Consider the following 21,392-nt stretch of genomic DNA (forward strand, 5'->3'; position numbering starts at 1 on the left):
TTATTTATCAACAAGCTATATTTCCGGGATTTTTATTTCATTTATCGGGAATCACCCCAACTATGTTGTTACGTTTTCCCCGCGTTCTCAATTTCGTTTTTTGTCTTTTTTTTTTTTTTCGTTAAAGCTCAATTTTGGGTTCATCGTGGCCTGAGATGATGTGATGATGAAACAAGTTCCATAGTGTAAGGGAAGCATCATGATTGAATTGCTTCTCAATGTTATAATGGCATTAAATAAAACCTCCTCCATATCTGGAAACTCTTATCTGATCCAATCCAAGTTCCAATGCGGCTCAATCAACATAAAACACATCCCTTGCTTTAATTCAGGATACATTCATAAAGTCTCCGAAAATAAATACATTCTCGGTTGCTCGTTGTCTAAACATGAAAACGCAATCTCCAAAGTTACAAAGCCGTCACAAGTCACCACCCCAAATATAGGTGCCTAGCATTTTTCAACATCCCTGGGAAGTCAAGGAGACTTTCTAGCCAATGAGAACCCTCCTCCCGTTCACCAACGGGTAATGTTTATAGTTGACGGTATCTCAGGAGTTCAGTCATCGTTTTTGAATCTCAGCCGAACGGTTTCACACTTGTCTCCCGCTGTCAGTCTGAACTTCACTCTCTGGCTAGTAGTAGCGACAGAAGACAGCAAGATGAAGTCTTTTCTAGCAATCACCATTATCATGGGTAAGTCTGGTTAGGTTTAACCCTTTGAATGTTAGTGAGGAGTCTTTATGAATTTTCTTATTGTGTCCTTTGATAACTTCTTAGAGGGGAATAAAGGGCAAAATTAGTTAATGGTTTGACGTTTCGACCCTCAGAGTCTTTCTCGAGTTAGTCTTCAAGAAAGACTCTGCCTCGGTTGAAATGCCAGGCCATATTATGCTTTGTTTGCTCGTATACTATTGGGTAGGAAAGAGCAAAGTATGTTTTCTCAAAGAGCAGAATGCATCAGCAGTAATCATTGTCGAAATCTATACGCTTTAAAGATAATTGTGACACATGCAAAAGCTCCACTTATAACACACACGTTTCTTGTTACTTCGTTTGATATCAGGGAGTCTTTAACCGTTAAAAAGTTACCATGAAAATTTAGTTAGAATTGAATTTTTTTTACAAAATGTCTTTGGGAGTACTTACCCCCAACCTGAAACAAGACAAGTGTCTTTCCCCATACAAAAGAGGTAAAGTCTGATTTACCTCACTACGTGCCGGGAGGTTTTGTTCTTAGGTACCTCTTTTTGCATTTGGGGAATTTTGGCTTACAAATCAACGGGTGCCTATAGACTGGACACAGTGTTATTTCAGCAGCAAACATATTCAAATCGCCACTGTGCAATTTCTTGAGGAAAATTGTATAACTCAACTGTATAATGAGGGTCTGTCATCGTATTTGGATTGAAAGGAGGGGTGAGGTATTTCAAGAGCAGTTGGAGCTCAGCTTACTAGAGTGCGTTTGTTTTTAGCAAGCGTCAGGATAAGCGCCTGCAATGGCAGATACCGGCACTTTATTATAAGACTTCGATTATTATTATGTGAAGAATGGGGTCCACCTCAAACATATTCTTACTGAGCTTTTTAATAATGGAACTAAAAAGCTTTGTTATACCACCCTAAATTAGATCAGTCATATGCGGGCGGCAGTTGCTTCATATTCAACCAAGTTTTCTGACAGAAACATCGACAATAAAACAAACCCAGATAACTTTCTAAAAAGCATATGTTTCTGCCATCGTCCGTGATTTGGTTGACTCACAGAGTCCCGCTAATAACTTACATCCGCTGTCTGTCCAAGAGCGGTCACATGTGGCCTGCTTATCTGTCAAATAAGTACCCCGCCTCACCCAGCTAAAGGGTGATTTAAATCGTTTTCTACTTCGTTTTTCTTCAGGCGAAGGTCCTCTTTGTGTCTAGAGAAGGCTAACTCATGGTTCAGAATCCAAACTGCTTCTCTCTAATCTCACTTGATGTAATGTGCCTCGTTGGCTCAAACCCTAATCCAAACCCCTAACCCGACCAGCCCCACCCATCATGAGACCAAATGAAAACTAGACTAATGAACATTGATTGATCGCATAGCAACAGTGGTAAACTCATTGATTCTTCAGTCTGTGAACTTTAAACCTGACCTTTTAGCTAATTAGAAGGAAATGCGCACATCGGAATGTGTCAGCATTTCCTGTTCGGGGCGCTTTGGCTGCACATGCGCACAACCAGATCGAACTCAGAACACTCACGTCATCTGTTGTATTTATTGAGGGTCGCCCCCCCCCCCTCCCCTCCCCTTAACCACCACCAACGTTGATGTTTGTCTTCAGCTTTTCAAATTGTTTTACTTAAATGAAAATGTTTCTTACAACTTAAATGTAACCATAACATTACTAATACTGGCATACGTTTAAATTCAAGTACTCCAAATCAACTCTCAACTGATCACGACACCGGAGGCTTATAAGATGCCAAATCTTCAAGGAATACTAATGATAATAGGAAACATTAATATAGCGCCTTAAATATTTTTTTTTTTTTTATGTTGCAGGTTGCATGGCGTTCCTTGAGGCTGGAGTTTTGAAACAAAGCTCTGGTGAAAAACAAGCCGCATTGGGGGACCCGTTCTTCGATGCAGGCGGCACCTCCAATAACGGAGACGGTATGGGAAGTCCAGTCATCGGTGCGGGAGGCAACGCTGCAGCAGCAGCCGGCGGCGGTAACGCTAACGACGGTGGTGGCGACACACCGGACGGTGCTGACCCCGGTACATACGGAGGCTACGGAGGGTATAATGGTTATGCCGGACGTTCAGGCACTAGCCATGGTTATGGAGGAGGCCGTGATGGCTACAGAGGTACCGGCCGCTTCGATGGTTACGGTACCAACCCAGGCGGTGGCGGGTACGGCACTGGCGGGTATGGTAGGAGGTACGGTACTGGCGGCTACGGGGCAGGCGGTGATGGATCCTACAGGCCCAGAGTCGAGCAGAGACCAGCTAGACCATACGGAGCAGGAGACTCCGTGAACAGCCCCAACACACGAGAGGAGAAGGCAAAGAACCCCGGACAGATCGTCGGCAGTGCCGGGTCCACAGGCACTACGGTCGGTATCGTGATCGGTGTCGTAGCCCTCGTAGGTGTTGCTGCTGGTGTAGCAATCTTCGTCATCAAGAGGAGGAATTGAATTGTTGATGGTTTAGGAGCATCGAGAACTTGCAGACGCTCCCGGGAGAATAGTCGTCGAAGAGTCACGTTCTTTCCTCAGATAACCGAATGGAGACCAATTCTATTGTAATCAGTATTTTTTGTAATAATTGAACATTTCACAGATTTGTATGTTATGCAAATTATGATTTGCCTGAATTTGTTTATGTATGAATTTGATCCGACATCGTCTTGTTGTCCTGTTACATTTCAGTACACAGCAATTTCTTATCCCATTTTTTTTTTTCTAGAAGTATAGCTGCAGTTAAACGTACACTAAAGTTGAGGTACGTTCAAACATGTCGCTTAAATTTGTTTGTCATTTCAAAATAAACATCGAATGCTCAAGTTCCTTTCTTTCCGCTTAGCTTTTATTTCTTAGTTTTAGAAATAAATTTGTTTATAACACTCATATCCTACAAATCCTTACATTGGACACTCAGCAGAATATCAATAACAATACGATATAGTTATATATTACGTCTGCAGGCCAAGACGTTTCGATTGTACATAATCCAGTCCTAGGAATAGGTATTCGTGTAGATGATAAACAAAACCCTCTTCAACTCGCTTTTAAAAACTCCCGAATATTACACTTTGTGCAACAGCACATCATTGGTGTTTGTCTAAGCTTCAAGCAGCGTTTCTCATAGTATCATATTGACGAGTTTCAATTCAATTCGTGTTTCATGTGAGGACTCTGCATTTGCTAAGCGGGTACATCATAATGGAGAGATTTGTGTCGCTAGGTGGCAGCAGACTCACCCGGTAAGATTATTGTCCTCGTTAATGTGCGCATGTTCAGAACAACAACAAAATTGAAATTTACCTGATGAGTCTGCTGCCACCTAGCGTTCAAAAGTCTCTCATTTTAAAAATTTCTCGTGGTAGAACTGTTGGGTCTGGAACCAGTGACTTTTTTCGTAGCCTTTGTGTCCTGAAACGGAGATTATTCTTGACTCAACTTATTGAATAGTCAGAATCTACCCGTGAAAGAAAAACAGGTGACCACTGTAGCCATTTTGTGGTCAGGGTGACTCATTTCCTGGGTCCAAATGACATGGGGCCTTTTCCAAACGTCGGTCTGGGCTCCAGTTCCGGGTCTGGCTCCGTCATCATCTCTGGAACAGTGTACATTATTTTGTTACGGTGTGTCCTACGATCAAATGGAGCCAGGAGCCGGAACCAAAGCCCAGGCCGAATTTGGAAACTCCCCAAGGCATCCGGATCAGTGGTCTTTGACTCAATTTTCCATGTCATGATGACCCGTACAGCCCGCCAAGCTGGCCCGATCGAGGCCTGGCCCCGGTGACAATTTTCCCTTAATAATTCTGACAAAATGAGCCATCTTTTCCGTTTTCGCAAGACTCCGTGCACATTGCGAATATTGTTGGCATAAGTTCATAGGCTAGTTGGTAATAATTTACTGATGCACATCTCAATGATATGACGCCCAAACAAACTATGCAGTGAGAGTGTGGCCCTTTTCGAATCCACGGCTTCGGCTTTGGATTCGGCTTCAGGCTCCGTTCTCTCGTCTAAAAAAAAAAACGAGCGCCACCGCCAAGCACGCGCAATTAATGTCAAAACAATCGTGGTTTCGAAAAGGGCCTATGTTCCATTTAAGTTGCACTAACTGAAAATTCAATAGTAACCGCGAGTCATAATTAATGGATTTCTTCAGCGCCTTGAGTGTTGACACTTCCTGTCTTAAATCTGTTTTCATTTATAAAAATGTAGATCTGTAATATAATAGTTTTAAATACATGCTAATAAAAAGTAAATGAAATATTTTATTGGAGGAAAATAATTGTTTCTATGACTTTATTATCTTGTGTTTCAATTTACGTTTGCTTTCTTTAAGATCGCTACTGCAAAGACCCCTTTTCCTTCCCAAAATGCCTTTCGACAACATAAAACAATCAGCCAGACAGGAAGCTCAATATGGTTTATTATGGGTTGTTTGGGGGCTTAACCTTTTTTGTTTTTTTAAGGCAGTGGACACTATTGGTAATTACTCAAAATATTTATTAGCATAAAACCTTACTTGGTAACAAGTACTGGAGAGCGGTTGATAGTATAAAACATTGTGAGAAACGGCTCCCGCTGAATTAACGTAGTTTTCGCGAAAGAAGTAATTTTCCACGAATTTGATTTCGAGACCTCAGATATGAGGTATCGAAATCAACTTGCATCTGAAAGAACACAACTTCGTGTTAAAGTCACCTGGAAATATAATGGTTTTCTTTCAAACATAGGAGTATATGCTTACGAACAATAAAACAATTTTTTTAGTAATTGTTTGTCACGATTTATATGTTTAAAAAATATATAAAGTTGTTTGGGGGCTGACTCCGCCTGCCCCTTTTGTGACGTCAATCAAGGCAGACTTTGCCTGCAATGCGTAAAGTAAACACACGTGCAAAGAACATGTACGTCCCAGTCGTGAGTTGGTACATTTCAAAAAGTGTTTTTCTGCATTCAGCGGCAATACACCTGGTCGGCATTGCCGAAAAAAAAATTTGGTCCGTACATGTACTTGTGTTTACTCTACGCATTACAGGCAAAGTATGCCTCGATTGACGTCACGAACAGCGCCCTCTCGGATCGGGGTCTACTCGTAAATTTGTAAATAAAATAAGAACTGATTTTGTAAAACCTTAGTTAACTGTTTATTCACATTCCACTCATCAAAACACATATATTAGTGACAATAGCTTTATTTTGAAAAAATACCACTTCCAGGTGACTTTAAGGGTTTTTTATTTTTATTTTTAATTATTATCTCGTAACTTCGACGACCAATATTGAGCTCAAATTTTCACAGGTTTGTTATTTTATGCATATGTTGAGATTTCCAAGTGAGAAGACTTGCATTGACAATTACCACCAGTGTCCAGTGGCTTTAACTGATGTTCGAATCTCAAAATTGCATGAAGTCTGAAACAATATCATACAAATAACTCGAAGTCAACCCGTGAAACAACAAAACGGAGAGTGATGTTAAAGTGAAACACCGGCTATGCGTTGACTCTGCAGAAAATAACCTAAACATGGCGTATTTAAGTTTGCAATAATGTTCCCTTCTGCTATAATAAATGCACTGGATACCCTCAAGTGTGGCGTGTCATTGACGAGCGGTTAAAGAGCACCGGATTCAAGCTTTGGTGTTTCTGATTATCAGGGAGTGGGTTCGAGTCCCCGCCGGTCGTGACACTTGCTACGTAAAATTGTAGAGGTAGTGCTTTCTGCTCTACCGGCCAGGCTTCGAATTGATGATACCCAAGCCTACATCCGTATGGACTGTAACCCTGTTTTAGCCCTAGAAGTAAGTGGCAACAGCCTCTGGAATAAAATAATTGTAGCTCACACCCTGAAGTGGCCCTCCGTATAGAGCTTTGTTTTGTTAATAAACAAACCACATCGGTTGTCATGGTCGGCCGAATGTTAGTAAAACACCCGTATGAACAGATCTTGTCACCAAAATTCTACAAACTTTCAATGAAACAAAAAGTACCTCACATAATGAGTTGATTTGTGTTCAACAAAATCAACACAATTATAATATTTGTTGGGTAAAAATTGTTACAAACACTAGCGATCTGTTTTCGATCTACCTGTCTAGGTTTCCATAGTTTTCCAACCAGGTTTGGCAAAAGCCCCGGGCTGTGGCGTTGCAGGTACCAGTGACCATAGATCCATTAATTGACTGCACATTGCATACATTTTTGTTATACGCATGCCTGGGCGACATTTTTAGTTAATGGGATGGATGTTATCAACAGAAACGTCTTACCTAATATATACATGCATGGTTGCATAGGGAGAGGAAAAGCCAAATATTACCGTTTGACATAACTCGGCCCAATTTCATATAAGCACAAAATTTGCTTAGCATGAAATTGTTTCCTTTGTAATAACAGGATAACCAACCAAATTTCCAGTTGTTGCATGTTGTTGTTGTTTGCAAATCCTGAAAGTCAAGTGGAAATTTGGTTGGTAATCCTGTTTTTATCAAGGCAAAGATGTCATGCTAAGCAAACGGTGTACTTAGCAGCTCTATGAGTTTGGGCCCTGATGTGTTTAAGTCTGCCTGTAAAATCCTGCGACTATTTTGAATTCTGATTTTTTTTTCCGGTAAACTAATGTTACGAGTGCACTATTACACGAGCAACACTCGCCGGCACTTGGTATGTTTTCCAATATTCCGTACACTTAATGGGGTTTGGGATAAGCCATTGAACAACGTCATGTTAATGTTGAAAATGTTGTCACTGCGTCGACTCTGAAGTTTAGTTTAATGTCGATAGAGGGCGCAAGTATCGCGTTTTGTGACTCTGTTGAAGGACGGGTTGTGAATTCTTCAAAATATTCATCCAAAATGTTTGAGCAAACATTTTCGGCCACTGAGGGCGCTGTGTACTCAGTTAAGGCCAACCATTAAGGAAATTAGATACGGTGCTGCTATCATCGGAAACAGAAATTGAAGCTTTCAATCGTGAATTATGCACATTAGACAAAAAGTGAAAACGACGGTTGGATTTAAGAAACTTTTAGGAAATGGCAGATTCAATTACGGCTGGTGGGTTTGTTTGTGCAATGTATTTATGGTTCAAACAGCAAACGTCTCGCCACTTATTCAAGATAATCTAACGGTGCAATTTTTAACTCGTTTTACAGCCTGATACGGAGATTTGCAGCTCTGAATATCGTGTACTGCTGGTCACGTTCACTCTAAAAGCTTAAGAGTTGAACCCAACACTTGCATGACTTCGGTTAGTGACAACACTATACACTTTGTTTGATCCAGCATTTTATATTTGAAATCCAGCATTTTAAAGTTATCAGTCAGCATTTAAGTTCCAGTTTAATGTTTAAAAAGATGATCCATCAATTTCAAGGAATATTTTTTGAGAAATGTTGAAATAACAGTTAATGTTGAATTAGAGGCAGTGGACACTATTGGTAATTATTACTCAAAATAATTATTAGCATAAAACCTCACTTGGTAACGAGTAATGGGGAGAGGTTGATAGTATGAAACATGAGAAACGGCTCCCTCTGAAGTGACGTAGTTTTCGAGAAAGAAGTAATTGTCCACGAATTTGATTTTGAGACCTCAAGTTTAGAATTTGAGGTCTCGAAATCAAGCATGTGACAAGGTGTTCTTTTGTTTTATTTTTATCTCGCAACTTCGACGACCGATTGAGCTCAAATTTTCACAGGTTTGTTATTTTATGCATATGTTGAGATACACCAAGTGTGAAGACTATAGTCTTTGACAATTATCCATAGTGTCCACTGTCTTAAACTTGATTGTTATTTGATATGATGGACATGGCCAAAATGGAGGCATCATGACAAAGGTCTATAGCATTTCAGGCGTGAGTCTTCATCAACGATTCAGGCCAAAATACCTTATCATGCTGCATACATCGTGGCCATGTTCCGCGTGTCCGCAGCCTCGGTTTGGTAACACTGATATCAATGTGAGAAATTCAAGATGGCTGCACCGCTATAGAGCTCTATGCAAGGCGTTCTATTTTAAACGCTTACCTTACTACAAAGTGAGTGGGCGCTCTCCGTAGACTTGATACGGGGAGGGCAAACGCGTGCAATGACTGGGTGACAGTTTACAACTCCAAGAACCATTATCAGTACCACATGTTTTTTTTGTTTTTTTTTTGTGTTTTTTTAAGGTAGTGGACACTATTGGTAATAACTCAAAAATAATGTTCAGCAAAACTTATACTTGGTCACGAATTGTAGAGAGCTGTTGATAGTATAAAACATTGTGACAAACGGATCCTTCTGAAGTAACGTAGTTTTCGAGAAAGAAGTAATTTTCCACGAACTTGATTTCGAGACCTCAGATTTAAATTCGAGGTCTCTAAATCAAGCATCTAACAGCACACAACTTCGTGTGACAGGGGTTAATTTTCTTTCAATATTATCTTACGGGTTTGTTATTGTATGATGCATATTATGTCGAGATACACCAAGTGAGAAAATTGTTTTTTTGACAGTTACCGTCCTGGTGTTTTTATAATCCATCACAGCATTCCTGAAAAGACCCGAAATAATTCAGACGCCAAAAACGGAATTGTGAAACCCGTCCAGCATGACACCGTCCAACCCACAGGATCGTGCAATACACAAATAGAGTACCACCTCTGACAATCTCCGTTTTTGTAGGTTATCGGACCTCTAAATCGGGTTGAGTAGACCCTACTTCAAGAAATGAAACCTTACATTCAGCGGTAGTATATTTTTACCGTATACGGAACTTCGCTGAAGGGCGATTGAGTCATCAGACTCAGAACCGTTGGTGCTGCCTGGAGCCCGTTCATATAAATCTTACGTCAATTGTTGGATTACCGTCAGCGTGGGGAAGTTATCAATTTATTGGCTCTTAAAAAGAAACACCTTTTGTAGCGTGATCAAAGTTCTGAAGGCGTGATCTCACCTGTGTACCTAAAGATCGGTGCATACATTTTGTTCCGTGAATTAAATCAAAGTGAATCAACGTGATGGGAAATGATCACACCCTCTTCAGTAGAATTTGAACCCGTTCTTGTAAGTGTTTCGGTACAAAGATGGCAAAGTTGTTCATGGGATGATGAGGTTCTGGGCAGACTGTGTCTGTAGCAGACTGACAGTGACAGTACTGTGTGTTATGGGGGAGGGGGTAACCGCAGGTACGCATACCCCTGCATGGGTGAATATAAGCGATACCTGTCTCGCTAAAAGGACACAAGTGTCATGACCGAGATTAAAACTCACAGTCCGATGACTTGGCCAACAGAACTTGACACCGGGTGCACTAGGCTGCTCGGCCGATACTAACTATAGAGAAAGCCTGAACATCTGACTTGACACTTCGAGGCTCGCGAATAACGCCTTATACCCGGCCCGCCTTGAGCGGCTGTTTGGATCCTTAAAAATGTACCTTTGACTTCGCAACCATTTTGCATGGAGATTCGCATTCAAATCCTACGTACAATTAATAACAAAAAGATTACATGCCAAACATTATGCACGCTGCATACAAACGACTGAGAGACAAGCTGACACACATCAATCGGTCCAAACATATGGAAATCTTACGTCACTAAACGTTTATCCAATGAAATCATTGTATGCAATTAAACCATTGCCTGTAATTTTGGGAGTAGTCTATGCAATGACACGTTTAATTGTTGTTTATTGTACACTAGAGGGCGTGGTTTACAATGAGTACAATATTGTAGAGTGGCTACTTTAAATAGTCTAGTACCTTTCTGGTAAAGATTTGAATCAATTATTGGTAGTTGGCAGACGTCTGTTGCGAATCCAATGTCAAGTTTAAACTTATCCACCAGAGACATATTTCTTTCCTCATGTTTGTTTTATGGTCAGTGCCTGATGGTCTGACGGATAGTCAAGGCACCTGCCTAACCACTGTTGCCGGCAACTCTATTCGAGTGCTATGGTTAAAACTACGACTCCCGAGGTGATCCCCGGAGCGTTCTATTTTCTCGAGGCGGAGGGAAAATGAAACGCTCTAGGGATCACCGCGGGAGTCGTAGTTTTAACCGTAGCACGAGTTAAATCAGTCAATATTTGTTTTATAACACCCCAACAGACTATTCATATCATCATTTTCTTACACGTAACGTTCGTACGCACGTTTCAGATACACAGGTGCACAACTGATTGGGTTCAAGGTGGGTAAAAAGACGTCTGGGTACTGCACGCGGTGTGATAGTCGTCGGTATATCAGTGCACGGCGAACGATGCCCTATCACACGGCAAACGATGCACTATCACACACGGCCGCCGTCTAGTAAAACTAAGACATATCATGTGACGCGCTCTTAACCAATTAAAAGGCAGAATATTTGTAACGGGGAGTTATTATAATAACCTTTATTGTCCAGTGTCTTTAACTTTACACAATGCACCGATACGTTTGGGTAAACATTATCTGTATATAAAAAACAAAAACTGTGAAGAAATTATTTCAAAGTGGCTAATTTTCTAATGTTTTGCTGATGAACACAAGTGCCAAGACGGGGACTCGAACCCTCACCATGCAGAACAGAAATACCATTGCTTGAGTGCTTGGCTGTTCGGCCACGTCACGCCAACAAAGTCGGCATTATACGTTTCGAGGTTATATACTAGGAAGTTGACATCATGTTTAATTATTTCAACAACTGAATTGCTGGTTTGTCATGGTCTATATTTAGGGTTTGCTAACTGGCGGTTGTTTTTAGAATCATGATCAATTGTCAACCACAAACGTCGGTTGATTCAAGGTAGGAAAATTACCCGGAAATTCATCAAAAATGTTTGGTGAAAGAGGTGCGTCATTTTCTGCGAGGCATGATCGGAAATGCGGATTTAATTATTAAAGATGCTATGTCAGATTTTTGGCCGATTTGACCTAAACATTTAGATTTAAAATTCAATAGGTATTTTGATGGGGGTCGAGAAAGTTACAAGCTTTCATTTGAGCCATTGCTCGAAAAAGTCCGCCAATTATTAGTAGCAGTGAAATCAAGTGCTCCAAATTAGTTTTTGTCGGGATCCCGACAATATGTCACGTGACCAACTCGTATGTGTTTTATAAGAAACGTTTTAAACTTTTGTCATGGTTCCTGGCCATTAAAAGTAAAAGTTAAACTTGTTTTCGTTAGAGCGGGTGATACTCTTTGAAATACCATTTACTAAAAAAAAATCTATTTTTTAATGTTTGGAGCCAAACATCTGACATAGCATCTCTAACTTTAAGATATCTTTGCGAAACTATAATTAGCTAATTAGATTACAAAAAAATGCGCAAATGCAAACAAAAAATAAAAGCCTGACGTTTCGACCAACCGAGTCTTTTTGAAGGCTAAAATAAAATGTGTGAATGAATTTGGTTTTAGAAACCGCAACCAGCCTACTACCCCCCCCCCCCCCGCACACACACACGCACGCACACCCCGCCATGTTTATGGTGCAGACTGAGGACTTATCGTTGTTCTCCCATTATTTGGACATAGTTCTTCAGACGTCCCCATTGGTTTTGTACACAAAATTTTCCGAGGACTGTCCCCGGTGTGACTTTTTCCCGGATCCCGTTTGTTAAGGTCATCGGTTGTCAATAGTAGACATGCCCACACTCATGGTCTCTACATGAAAGGATAACTTACACAAACAAAATTGTATCGAATTGTTGTAATGGGGTACAACTTACAATGGTACGTTCCACATTAGTTTGTTTACGGAAGAGGTCATCGATTCAAATCTTCCGAGGAGTGTTAATAAAAAACACCAGAACAAAAAAAAAGCGTAATGACGAATGCCATCGAAACTCAAGCTTTACAAATTTGTGATAATGTATCAAAATTAGAATGTTTATTAGCTAATTATTAAATTATTAGCTTTCTCACTAACAAGTTTTATCGCGTGTATTTACAAACGTGATGTTTACTATAGCCAAGAAAGTTAATAATATAGATTTTCTCGGCCAATTTCGGAAAAAGAGCAGCCCATTTAACCGTCAAGCTATTCTATTTCACGCGAAATCGAATGCTACTGAAATGGGTCATTCGATTTCGTTTTATGACTAGTCAAATGTTATGTTGCATCATTCGATTTAACAAAATAATCATTCAATTTAACGTCATCAAAGCAGCAGTCAAATTCGCCGTCGCTTCTTGAGGCGTGTGTGTCTCGAAAAAGAATGACGATACACTAAATTGAACATAGTGCTAAAGGAATTTGACTCGACTCAAAACGAAATTGAATGGCCGAATTCTGAATTTGAAACGCAGTAACAACTGGAGGGGCAAAGCAGCTTTAATTCGAACGCATGAAAATGAAATTGGCTGCTCATTTGCCGAATTTGACTGAGAAAACCTATAGCATTATTAAAATAACTGTACAGATTTCCAAGTCCCGTAAAACTGATGTTCAATGTGTTTGTGGTTGGAGGTACATGCATTAAAATCAATCGTCTGTGGTTTATTAGCATTTACTACAGCAATCTTGTCACCAGCTTATGCTTTCTTAAAGAAACTTGTAAACGGTTCCTCCAAACTTATCTGCTTGAGCTGTGCGCATTTGTCTGTCAATGCCAAGCTCAAGTGATTTGAAAGTTTCCGGGACTTTCACGTTCACTCCCACGAGGCAGGGTGATCACAGAAACACTGACGTCATTCTCAAAGAACAATGTAGACAGTTTAATCATCTGGATGGCAGCTGCCAGTCATTGCTAAGGGCGTGGTTAAACAAATATTACAACTAAAAGTGTGTCACACTTAGCATTTCTCACTATTGAATAGTAAAGAGATGTGTTTAAAAGACCAGAAGTCTTTAAGTAAGACATTTTAATATTTATTTCCCGCCTTGCCTACGCATTCACACGGTTGACAATGACCAGCTGGTTCTCTGGAGAACCTGTTGTTTTCGGATACTGCGCGCTAGTTTTGGTACAAGACGTTTCCCGTTACGGGTGATGCGGGCGCTGTCGGTGAGTTGCTCGCGCTGTGTGTGAAAGGAAAACGAGACACGTCTTGTACCAAGACTACGCAAACGAACGGGTCCGAAAACCGTCGTCTGAGTCATAGAAAGAAGAACTCGTCGCTACCCTTTTATTTCCTCATTTATACGCTCGTAATGTGTAACAACCGGGACCAGTGGACCAGTTCTGGATCCTGTAACATGGGTATGGGGTTCAGGTCCCGGTTATGACTCTTGTGTCTAACGGGCTTCTATTCAGCCAGGAGTAAATAGGTCTCTGTGAGGGCAGATCCAATTATCCGTTCTTATACTGGCTATAGTCCACTCTTTTGAACAATCTTCCCGTCCACATCTGTGCATTAACTACAATGGACTTTTTTAAAACCGCTCCCACAACCCACCTATTTAAATTCATCTAAGCTTGTTCAGTTTCAGCTATTTCATCCCACTTAACATTATAATTGTTTTGTTTTAGTACGTTTCAGCGCTTAGAAACCCTGATTAATGCGCTTTATAAATGCATTTTTTTTTTTTTTTAAGGCTCACTACGATAAAATTGCTGAACTGACGAGTGCGATCAATCCAGACAGAATTGGGCTAGGCTGCGTCTAGTCTTAGATTGGACGCAAGACGGTTTAACTTCCTTAAGACGTCAAGCTCAGGCGGGCTGAACAAGAAACATAAAGCCAGTACTTTAGAAAAGGAGCATGGAATCAAGGGCGGATACCAGACAGTAGAGTACAATATTCAAAATGTTGATGAGAGAGTTGTTCCGTTGCAGCTGTAAGATCATATTTCTGCCTACCTGTGTTTGTTAGATCATGGATCAATCGGAGACAAAGACGCAACACATGGGAGCCTTTGCTTTCCCAACGGTCTTTGATTTAGGTTATGCTCTATGACGTCAGAGAGGGAAGCGCGTCATATACGGTAGACGCCCTCCGCGTCCGTCTGGGCACAATACACCGATTCAGTAAGCCTCGCCAACTAAGCGATCCAGTAAGCAAATTTCCGTGCTTACTGTAGCAGAACAATTTGCTGAGGTGCGACAACTTTTCACAGGTTAGCAAGAAAAGAAGGCAGTCATACACGTTCACAATGGATTTGCATTGTGACGTCGTTCATGTTCGTGCAGTAAGCACGGGAAGGTAAGCATGCCTTGTCAAGTGCTTATACGGTTATCAGCGCTATGAAATGGAAATAAGACAGTAAGCACAAAATCGGCAGACAAGCATGCAGCTCCATGAGCTTGAGCCCAGGCCAGGTCACAACAATAAATGTAAAAGGATACTGGATATGTCCATGACGACATGAGATGTTAATATGTAACCTTTGCTAGGGGCACTGGACACCTTTGGTAATATCCTTCCCATGAATATGTAAACTGCACACAGCGCATGCGCACTAACAGTTTGGTTTGCAAAAAGGGGGAACGTCATACTGTTTTGTACACGGCTTATGGCTGCCCGATCCAGACGCGATTGCGCGTCTGCTTAGTGCCAATATTTATGCAAAACGTCATAATTCTTACCCAAAATGAGGCTATGGGCGCACGTTCCCCATCACTTGCAGTTGCTGCGCCCATCGCCTCGTTTTGGATTAGCATCGTGACGTACTTCATGCATTAATATTAAGAAAAGCGTGTGGCGTTAGCCAACCAATAGGGTATGTATGCATGCGTAAATGCATATTTCATGGGAAGGGTCCATTAACAAAACCATTATCTCCACTTTGTATCCAGACATAATTATAATCTAGATTTTTGTATAGTACCTTCTTGTATAGGGCAAGAGAGTTTAACATAGCTTAAAGACAGTGGACACTATTGGTAATTGTCAAAGACCAGTCTTCTCACTTAGTGTATCTCATCATATGCATGAAATAACAAACCTTTGAAAATTTGCTTTCTGAGGCTTGATTTCGAGACCTCAAATTTTAAATCTGAGGTCTTGAAATCAAATTCGAGGAAAATTACTTCTTTCTTGAAAACTATGTTACTTCAGAGGGAGCTAGTTTCTCACAATGTTTTATACTATCAACCTCTCCTCATTACTCGTTACCAAATAAGGTTTTATGCTAATAATTATTTTTGAGTAATTACCAATAGCGCCACTGCCTTTAAAGGGCAAACTCATGAAGGAAATTGTTAATTTGTGGGCAATTGCCTCCGTCTGAAGTATCAAGGCTGAGCTTGATTAGTGTACAGATAATTGATTACTATGTTATCCCCTTACGATAACATTCAATGTGTACGTACACTTCTTCTATATGGAAAGTTTTGTGATAAACACCATGTAATGACTATCTCAAAATGAGTTGGGGTGTTTCTTAAAAGAACCGTTGGTTACAACTTGACTTTTCGATCAGTATGCTCTGATCGTCTTCTGAACTTTCCTTGTTAGGGCAAGAGAGTTTAACGATCAGAGCATTCTTTAGAGATGGTCATTACATGTACATGATGTTACCGCAAACCTTTCCATATATTTTTCCCAGCATGCAAAGTTACATGTATTGGACTTCTACAATAAGCTACTGTTGCTATGTGCATAGCTCACTGGTTGCTATGGTTACAATGGTTGCTCTTGGTATAACGCTATGATTGCTATTGTTATAGTTTACTGATGGGCTACTCATACCCTACTATCTTCCAACAATGGAAGTGTGCTGGCATGTACACCCTGAGCAATAAAAGTTTCCATTATTATTATTTGCTGTTTTTCATTTTATTTTTCTGAGGGTTTTTAGTCCATTCTATGTTTTTTTACTTTCAATTGTTGTCCCTTCCTCTTATCGCTGCGGTGTTTTGTTGTGGGTGTAATTTTTGTTTTCAATAGTCTGGTTTTGCTTGTGTTTTAATGATTTCTATTGTGTGATTCTAAAATGTTTCAGCGTAATCTCCTTTTTATATGGTATAATAGGGGTCTGGTTTTACACATCTTTTGATGACAGTTTTATACTTTTGTTTTAACCTTGACAGCCCCTGTACAACTTGTAACTATTGTGTATGTCTAAAGATTTAAAATTAAATTAAATTAAAATATGCACACAATAGTAAATCTGTGAAAATTTGGACTCAATTTTATCATCGAAAATGCAAGAGAATATTCCGAGAAGAAAAAAAACCTCGTTGCAAAAAATGTGTGCTTTTTAAGATGCCTAGAATAAGCTTCAGGCTTGAAGTCGTTAACACTTGAGTGAGAGATTAAACTCTTCTCAAAAAACTACTTTACTTTAGACGGAGCCGTTTCTCACAATGCTTTACGATATCAATAGCTCTCCATTGCTTGTTACCAAGAAAGTTTTTATGCTAACAATTATTGATAGTAATGGGAGACTTTCGGGACGCTTGGTGGCAGCAGACTTACCAGGTAAAATCCAATGTTCTTAGTAATGTGTGCATGCTCATAACTATGTAAACACTGGGAATCTATCCGGTAAGTCTGCTGCCCGGCACCTATCGTTTAAAAGTTACCTATTACCAATAATGTCCAGTGCCTTTTAAGTATATCGGCTATATCGATGCGTCTTTTATTGTCCATATTAAGTATGCTTCATAATTGAACGTAATCACTGTAGCTCTCAAGCCTAGCAACCTACAGGGAAGGTTGTTTGCCTTGGAACCAGAACCACCAAGGTACTTCAATTCAGTTAGAGGCAGTGGACACTATTGGTAATTACTCATAAAAACTTTCTTGGTCACAAGTAATGGAGAGCTGTTGATAATACAAAACATTGTGAGAAACGGCTGTCTCTAAAATGACGTAGTTTTCGAGAAAGAAGTAATTTTCCACGAATTTGATTTCGAGACCTCAAGTTTAGAATTTGAGGTCTCAAAATCAAGCATCTGAAAGCACACGACTATAAAGTGTGACAAGGGTGTGTTTTTTCTTTCATTGTTATCTCGCAACTTCAACGACCAATAATTAAGCTCAAATTTTCACAGGTTTGTTGTTTTATGCATATGTTGAGATCCACCAAGTGAGGAGAAGACTGGTCTTTGAAAATTATTACCAAGAGTGTCCAGTGTCTTTAAAGCCAGTGGAACCTTTCGGTTCAGAAAAAAAAAAGTTCACAGATTTACAAATAACTTACAGGGTTTACAGAAGGCAATGGTGAAAGACTTCTCTTGAAATATTTATTCATGAAATGCTTTACTTTTTGAGAAAACAGCGAAACAATATAAATGTTCGTTAACGAGAATTACGGATTTATTTTAAACACATGTCATGACACGGCGAAACGCGCGGAAACAAGGGTGGGTTTTTCCGTTGTCTTCTCCCGACTCCGATGACCGATTGAACCTAAATTTTCATAGGTTTGTTATTAATGATATAGAAGTTGTGGTACACAAAGTGTGGGCCTTGGACAACACTGTTTACCGAAAGGGTCCAATGGCTTAAAACGAAATTCAATTCAATTCAATATTAATTCTTACTATCCTTCTCCAGTCAACACATGTGCACAGTGTGGATATGCGAATGGTAAGCACAGAAAATTGGGGGAAAGGGTACATTAATGTGTATAGCTTGCCATATAAGAGAGTATGAGGCTGTCTGATAAATCCAAGGCTTGTTGAAAACAGCCTAGACAGAGTTGAACTACAAACATGGAGACAAGTAAAGACAACAGGTAATGCAAAACAAAAAGCAGACTGCAGATGCAATGATAGATATAATGTCTGAGCTCGCATATAAGCCCCTACTCTGCCACCCAGCCACAAGTGTTGTGTGTTCTTTCGCGTACACTACCAAACCCTATAGACCACGGGACTTACGGATTGATGATGTCCCGTCCGAAAGACAAGGCAATTATAGCAAAGTATGGGTGGGTTCTTTAGCTTCCCTGTGTCGACCCCGGTCTGCCTGCCCCCGGTACGTTCGAATAGCTTTGACGGGGCTCACTCGGGTCAGCCCTAAGCGCCCTACTTGTGGAGTGGGTCACTTGGGGGTAACCCGAGGTGCATGGCGTCACCACGAGAGGGCGAGTGTAATCGCTCGATTAGCTCTTGTCTGGGGGTCCCCCGAGTGGGCACTGCGGGGTCGACCCAGGGAAGCTTATCGAACGCACCAATAATCTTGCTTAAACATAGTAGCTGTCATGTGAATTGTTTTAGGAGGATGCTCGTAATGGAGTGTGTACAAGTGATGACTGTCAGACATGGCAATGTCAGAGAATTTTAACTAAACTGAGTCTAACATAATGCGAGTGATGTCTGAATAATTGGAACGAGTTTCACTAGAGTTTCTTTTGTTAGTCAGATGGCTTCGCAGTGTAAAAGAGGTTACAGTACAGTTGCTCGGCGTATAAGAAAGAAAAACAAATTTTGGCATGAGGCACCCTCAAGGCATTAAACAGTATTAACATAAATATGAACCCTTCGGATTGTTAATTGTTGTTAGTGTAAATCACAACAACAACAAATCAAAATGGCTGCGCCGGCAAATATGAAACAAACATCACTTTTTCGAGGCTGGGAATCATAAGAAGCTCAGATCAGGGTGGTTGCAAAATCTAAAGGCCGAGTCACACCGCATGCGTTCTCTTTGCGTCGTTCTCGTTCTGTTCTCGTTATCGCTGTAGTGGGACCGGGCCGTAAAGCCGGCCTCAGGTCGAGCTACAATTTTCTGGCGCCCGCATAACAAACCGTCAAATTTAGCTCAGGTTACAACAGCAACACTGAGAAATCGTGCGCCTGCGATTGGTTCTCGACCGTCGGGATCACGTCGTACTAGTTAAAATTGTTCTACTCTTGCGACTGTTGTTGGTTTTTTTTTTCGAGCGGTGACTGTTTCATCGCAGTTTTACGCTCAGGTCGTTAATAATTGCCGACTGAAAGGTTTCCGATGGTCTTAGCTCAGGCGCACTGTGATCCTGAAAAGTCAGTCGCCGACTGTATTTTGTTGACGCAGGGTCGACCTGAGGCCGGCTTTACGTAGTTGGACAATAATTATAATAGAACCAAAACAATAATACTGCCGTGAAGCTTGTGGTTAATGGAGCTGGGGGAGAGGGTGTTGTGATGGGCTTGAGAATAGAGGCTTCCCGCAAACTTTTAGGACAAAGGTGCTTCAACCAGGTATCGAACCCACACTCTTCTGATCAGAAACACCAATGCTTGAGTCTGGTGCTCTTAACATCTCAGCCAGAACACGCCATACGTATCATGTCTTTTTACACTGACTGGCTACCTAGACACACGGAAGTTCAAAGGGGTCATATAATAACCGTGTAATTAATCTAACTTCCTTGTTAGTTTCAGGCCCTAACATTTTCTGGATGACATTGCTTAAGTTCAGTTTCATATTCTATTTTGCGTTTATCCGCTACTTTATACGATGGTATGCATAAAGTGCACCGGGAGAAAGACAACTTCTTTACGTCGACTTTATGGACATTTAAGTAAATATTCACGTCTTTTTATTATAAACACAAACAGGTGGACTGTATATAATCTGTACTGGGAATTACAAATCCAGAGCAATTGCTGGTCACTGATTGGTGAATAGTGGTTAGACCAGCAGAGAGCTGTATTATTGAGAGAGTGACGACTAAATGGACCAATTTTCTTCGGTCTCGTTGCTGGTGCAATTTATTTGTCCAAATGCAGCAAACCCAATGGGAAGACTTTATCAGGTAGACTACCCGCAAACAGCCAAACTGTTGTCTACCTGGCAGATAATTTTCCACTTTGTCCGACTATCCACTCACCAACTGTTCAAACGACCGACTGCCCTCTCATGACAAAATGTCTATAACCAGTCTATAGTCCACTCACCACCAACTGTCCATCTATGACCAACTGTTTACTCATAATCAACTGTCCACTCACAAACTAATATCCACTCACCACCAACTGTCCATATGACCAACTTGTCCACTCATAATCAACTGTCCACTCACCACCAACTGTTCACTCACCACCAACTATTCACCAGCAATCGACTCGCCACCAACTGTCCACCAATGATCAACAGTCCGCTCACAAACAAAATATCCACTTACCACCAACTGTCCATATGACGAACTGTTCACTCATAATCAACTGTCCACTCACCACCAACTGTTCACTCACTACCAACTATTTACCTATGACCAGCAATCGACTTGCCACCAACTGTCCACGCATAACCAACTGTCCACTCACAAACAAATATCCACGCACCACCAATTGTCCATCTATGACCAACTGTCCATTCATAATCAACTGTCCACTCATGACCAACTGTCCACCTACCCCCAACTGTCCACTCATGACCAGCTATCCACCTTAGACCAACTATCCACTCATGACCAGCTGTCCACCTACCCCCAACTGTCCACTCATGACCAACTGTCCACCTACCCCCAACTGTCCATTCATGACCAACTGTCCACCTTTGACCAACTGTCCACTCATAACCAACTGTCCACTCATGACCAAAATGGCAACTCACAACGTATTATCCACCCAACCCCAACTGTCCACTCAGCACCAACTGTCAGCAACTCATAATCAACTCTCTACTCACGACAACTTCCTCATATCTGGCAAAATATAGAAACCTGTCCGCTCTTCCCGACTGTGGACTCTCAACCATAAAAGAGTCGCCGGTCCACTTTGGCCGACTATCCAGTCACCAACTGTTCAAACACGACATACTGCACACTCATGGCCAACGGTTAACTTGCAACTTGCCCACAGATTGTCAACTACAAA

General features: G+C 40.9%; 1 protein-coding gene across 1 annotated transcript; it reads left to right on the top strand.

Moving 5' to 3' along the window:
- The first annotated feature begins 548 nt into the window (after positions 1–548).
- Positions 549–5,003, top strand: LOC117296135 (putative glycine-rich cell wall structural protein 1). The gene is made up of 2 exons (XM_033779011.1): positions 549–695; positions 2,548–5,003. Exons 1-2 carry the CDS (start codon positions 662–664, stop codon positions 3,180–3,182), a joined length of 669 nt encoding a protein of 222 aa, XP_033634902.1. The 5' UTR covers positions 549–661; the 3' UTR covers positions 3,183–5,003.
- The last annotated feature ends 16,389 nt before the right edge of the window (positions 5,004–21,392 follow it).

The sequence above is a fragment of the Asterias rubens genome, chromosome 10, assembly GCF_902459465.1.
Source record: "Asterias rubens chromosome 10, eAstRub1.3, whole genome shotgun sequence".
NCBI lineage: Eukaryota > Metazoa > Echinodermata > Asteroidea > Forcipulatida > Asteriidae > Asterias > Asterias rubens.

Excerpts from the sequence above, each read along its gene's own strand:
- LOC117296135 (XM_033779011.1), top strand. The coding sequence starts at position 662 with ATGAAGTCTTTTCTAGCAATCACCATTATCATGG. Across the intron at positions 696-2,547 it reads AGCAATCACCATTATCATGG|GTTGCATGGCGTTCCTTGAG; the intron begins GTAAGTCTGGTT and ends TTTATGTTGCAG.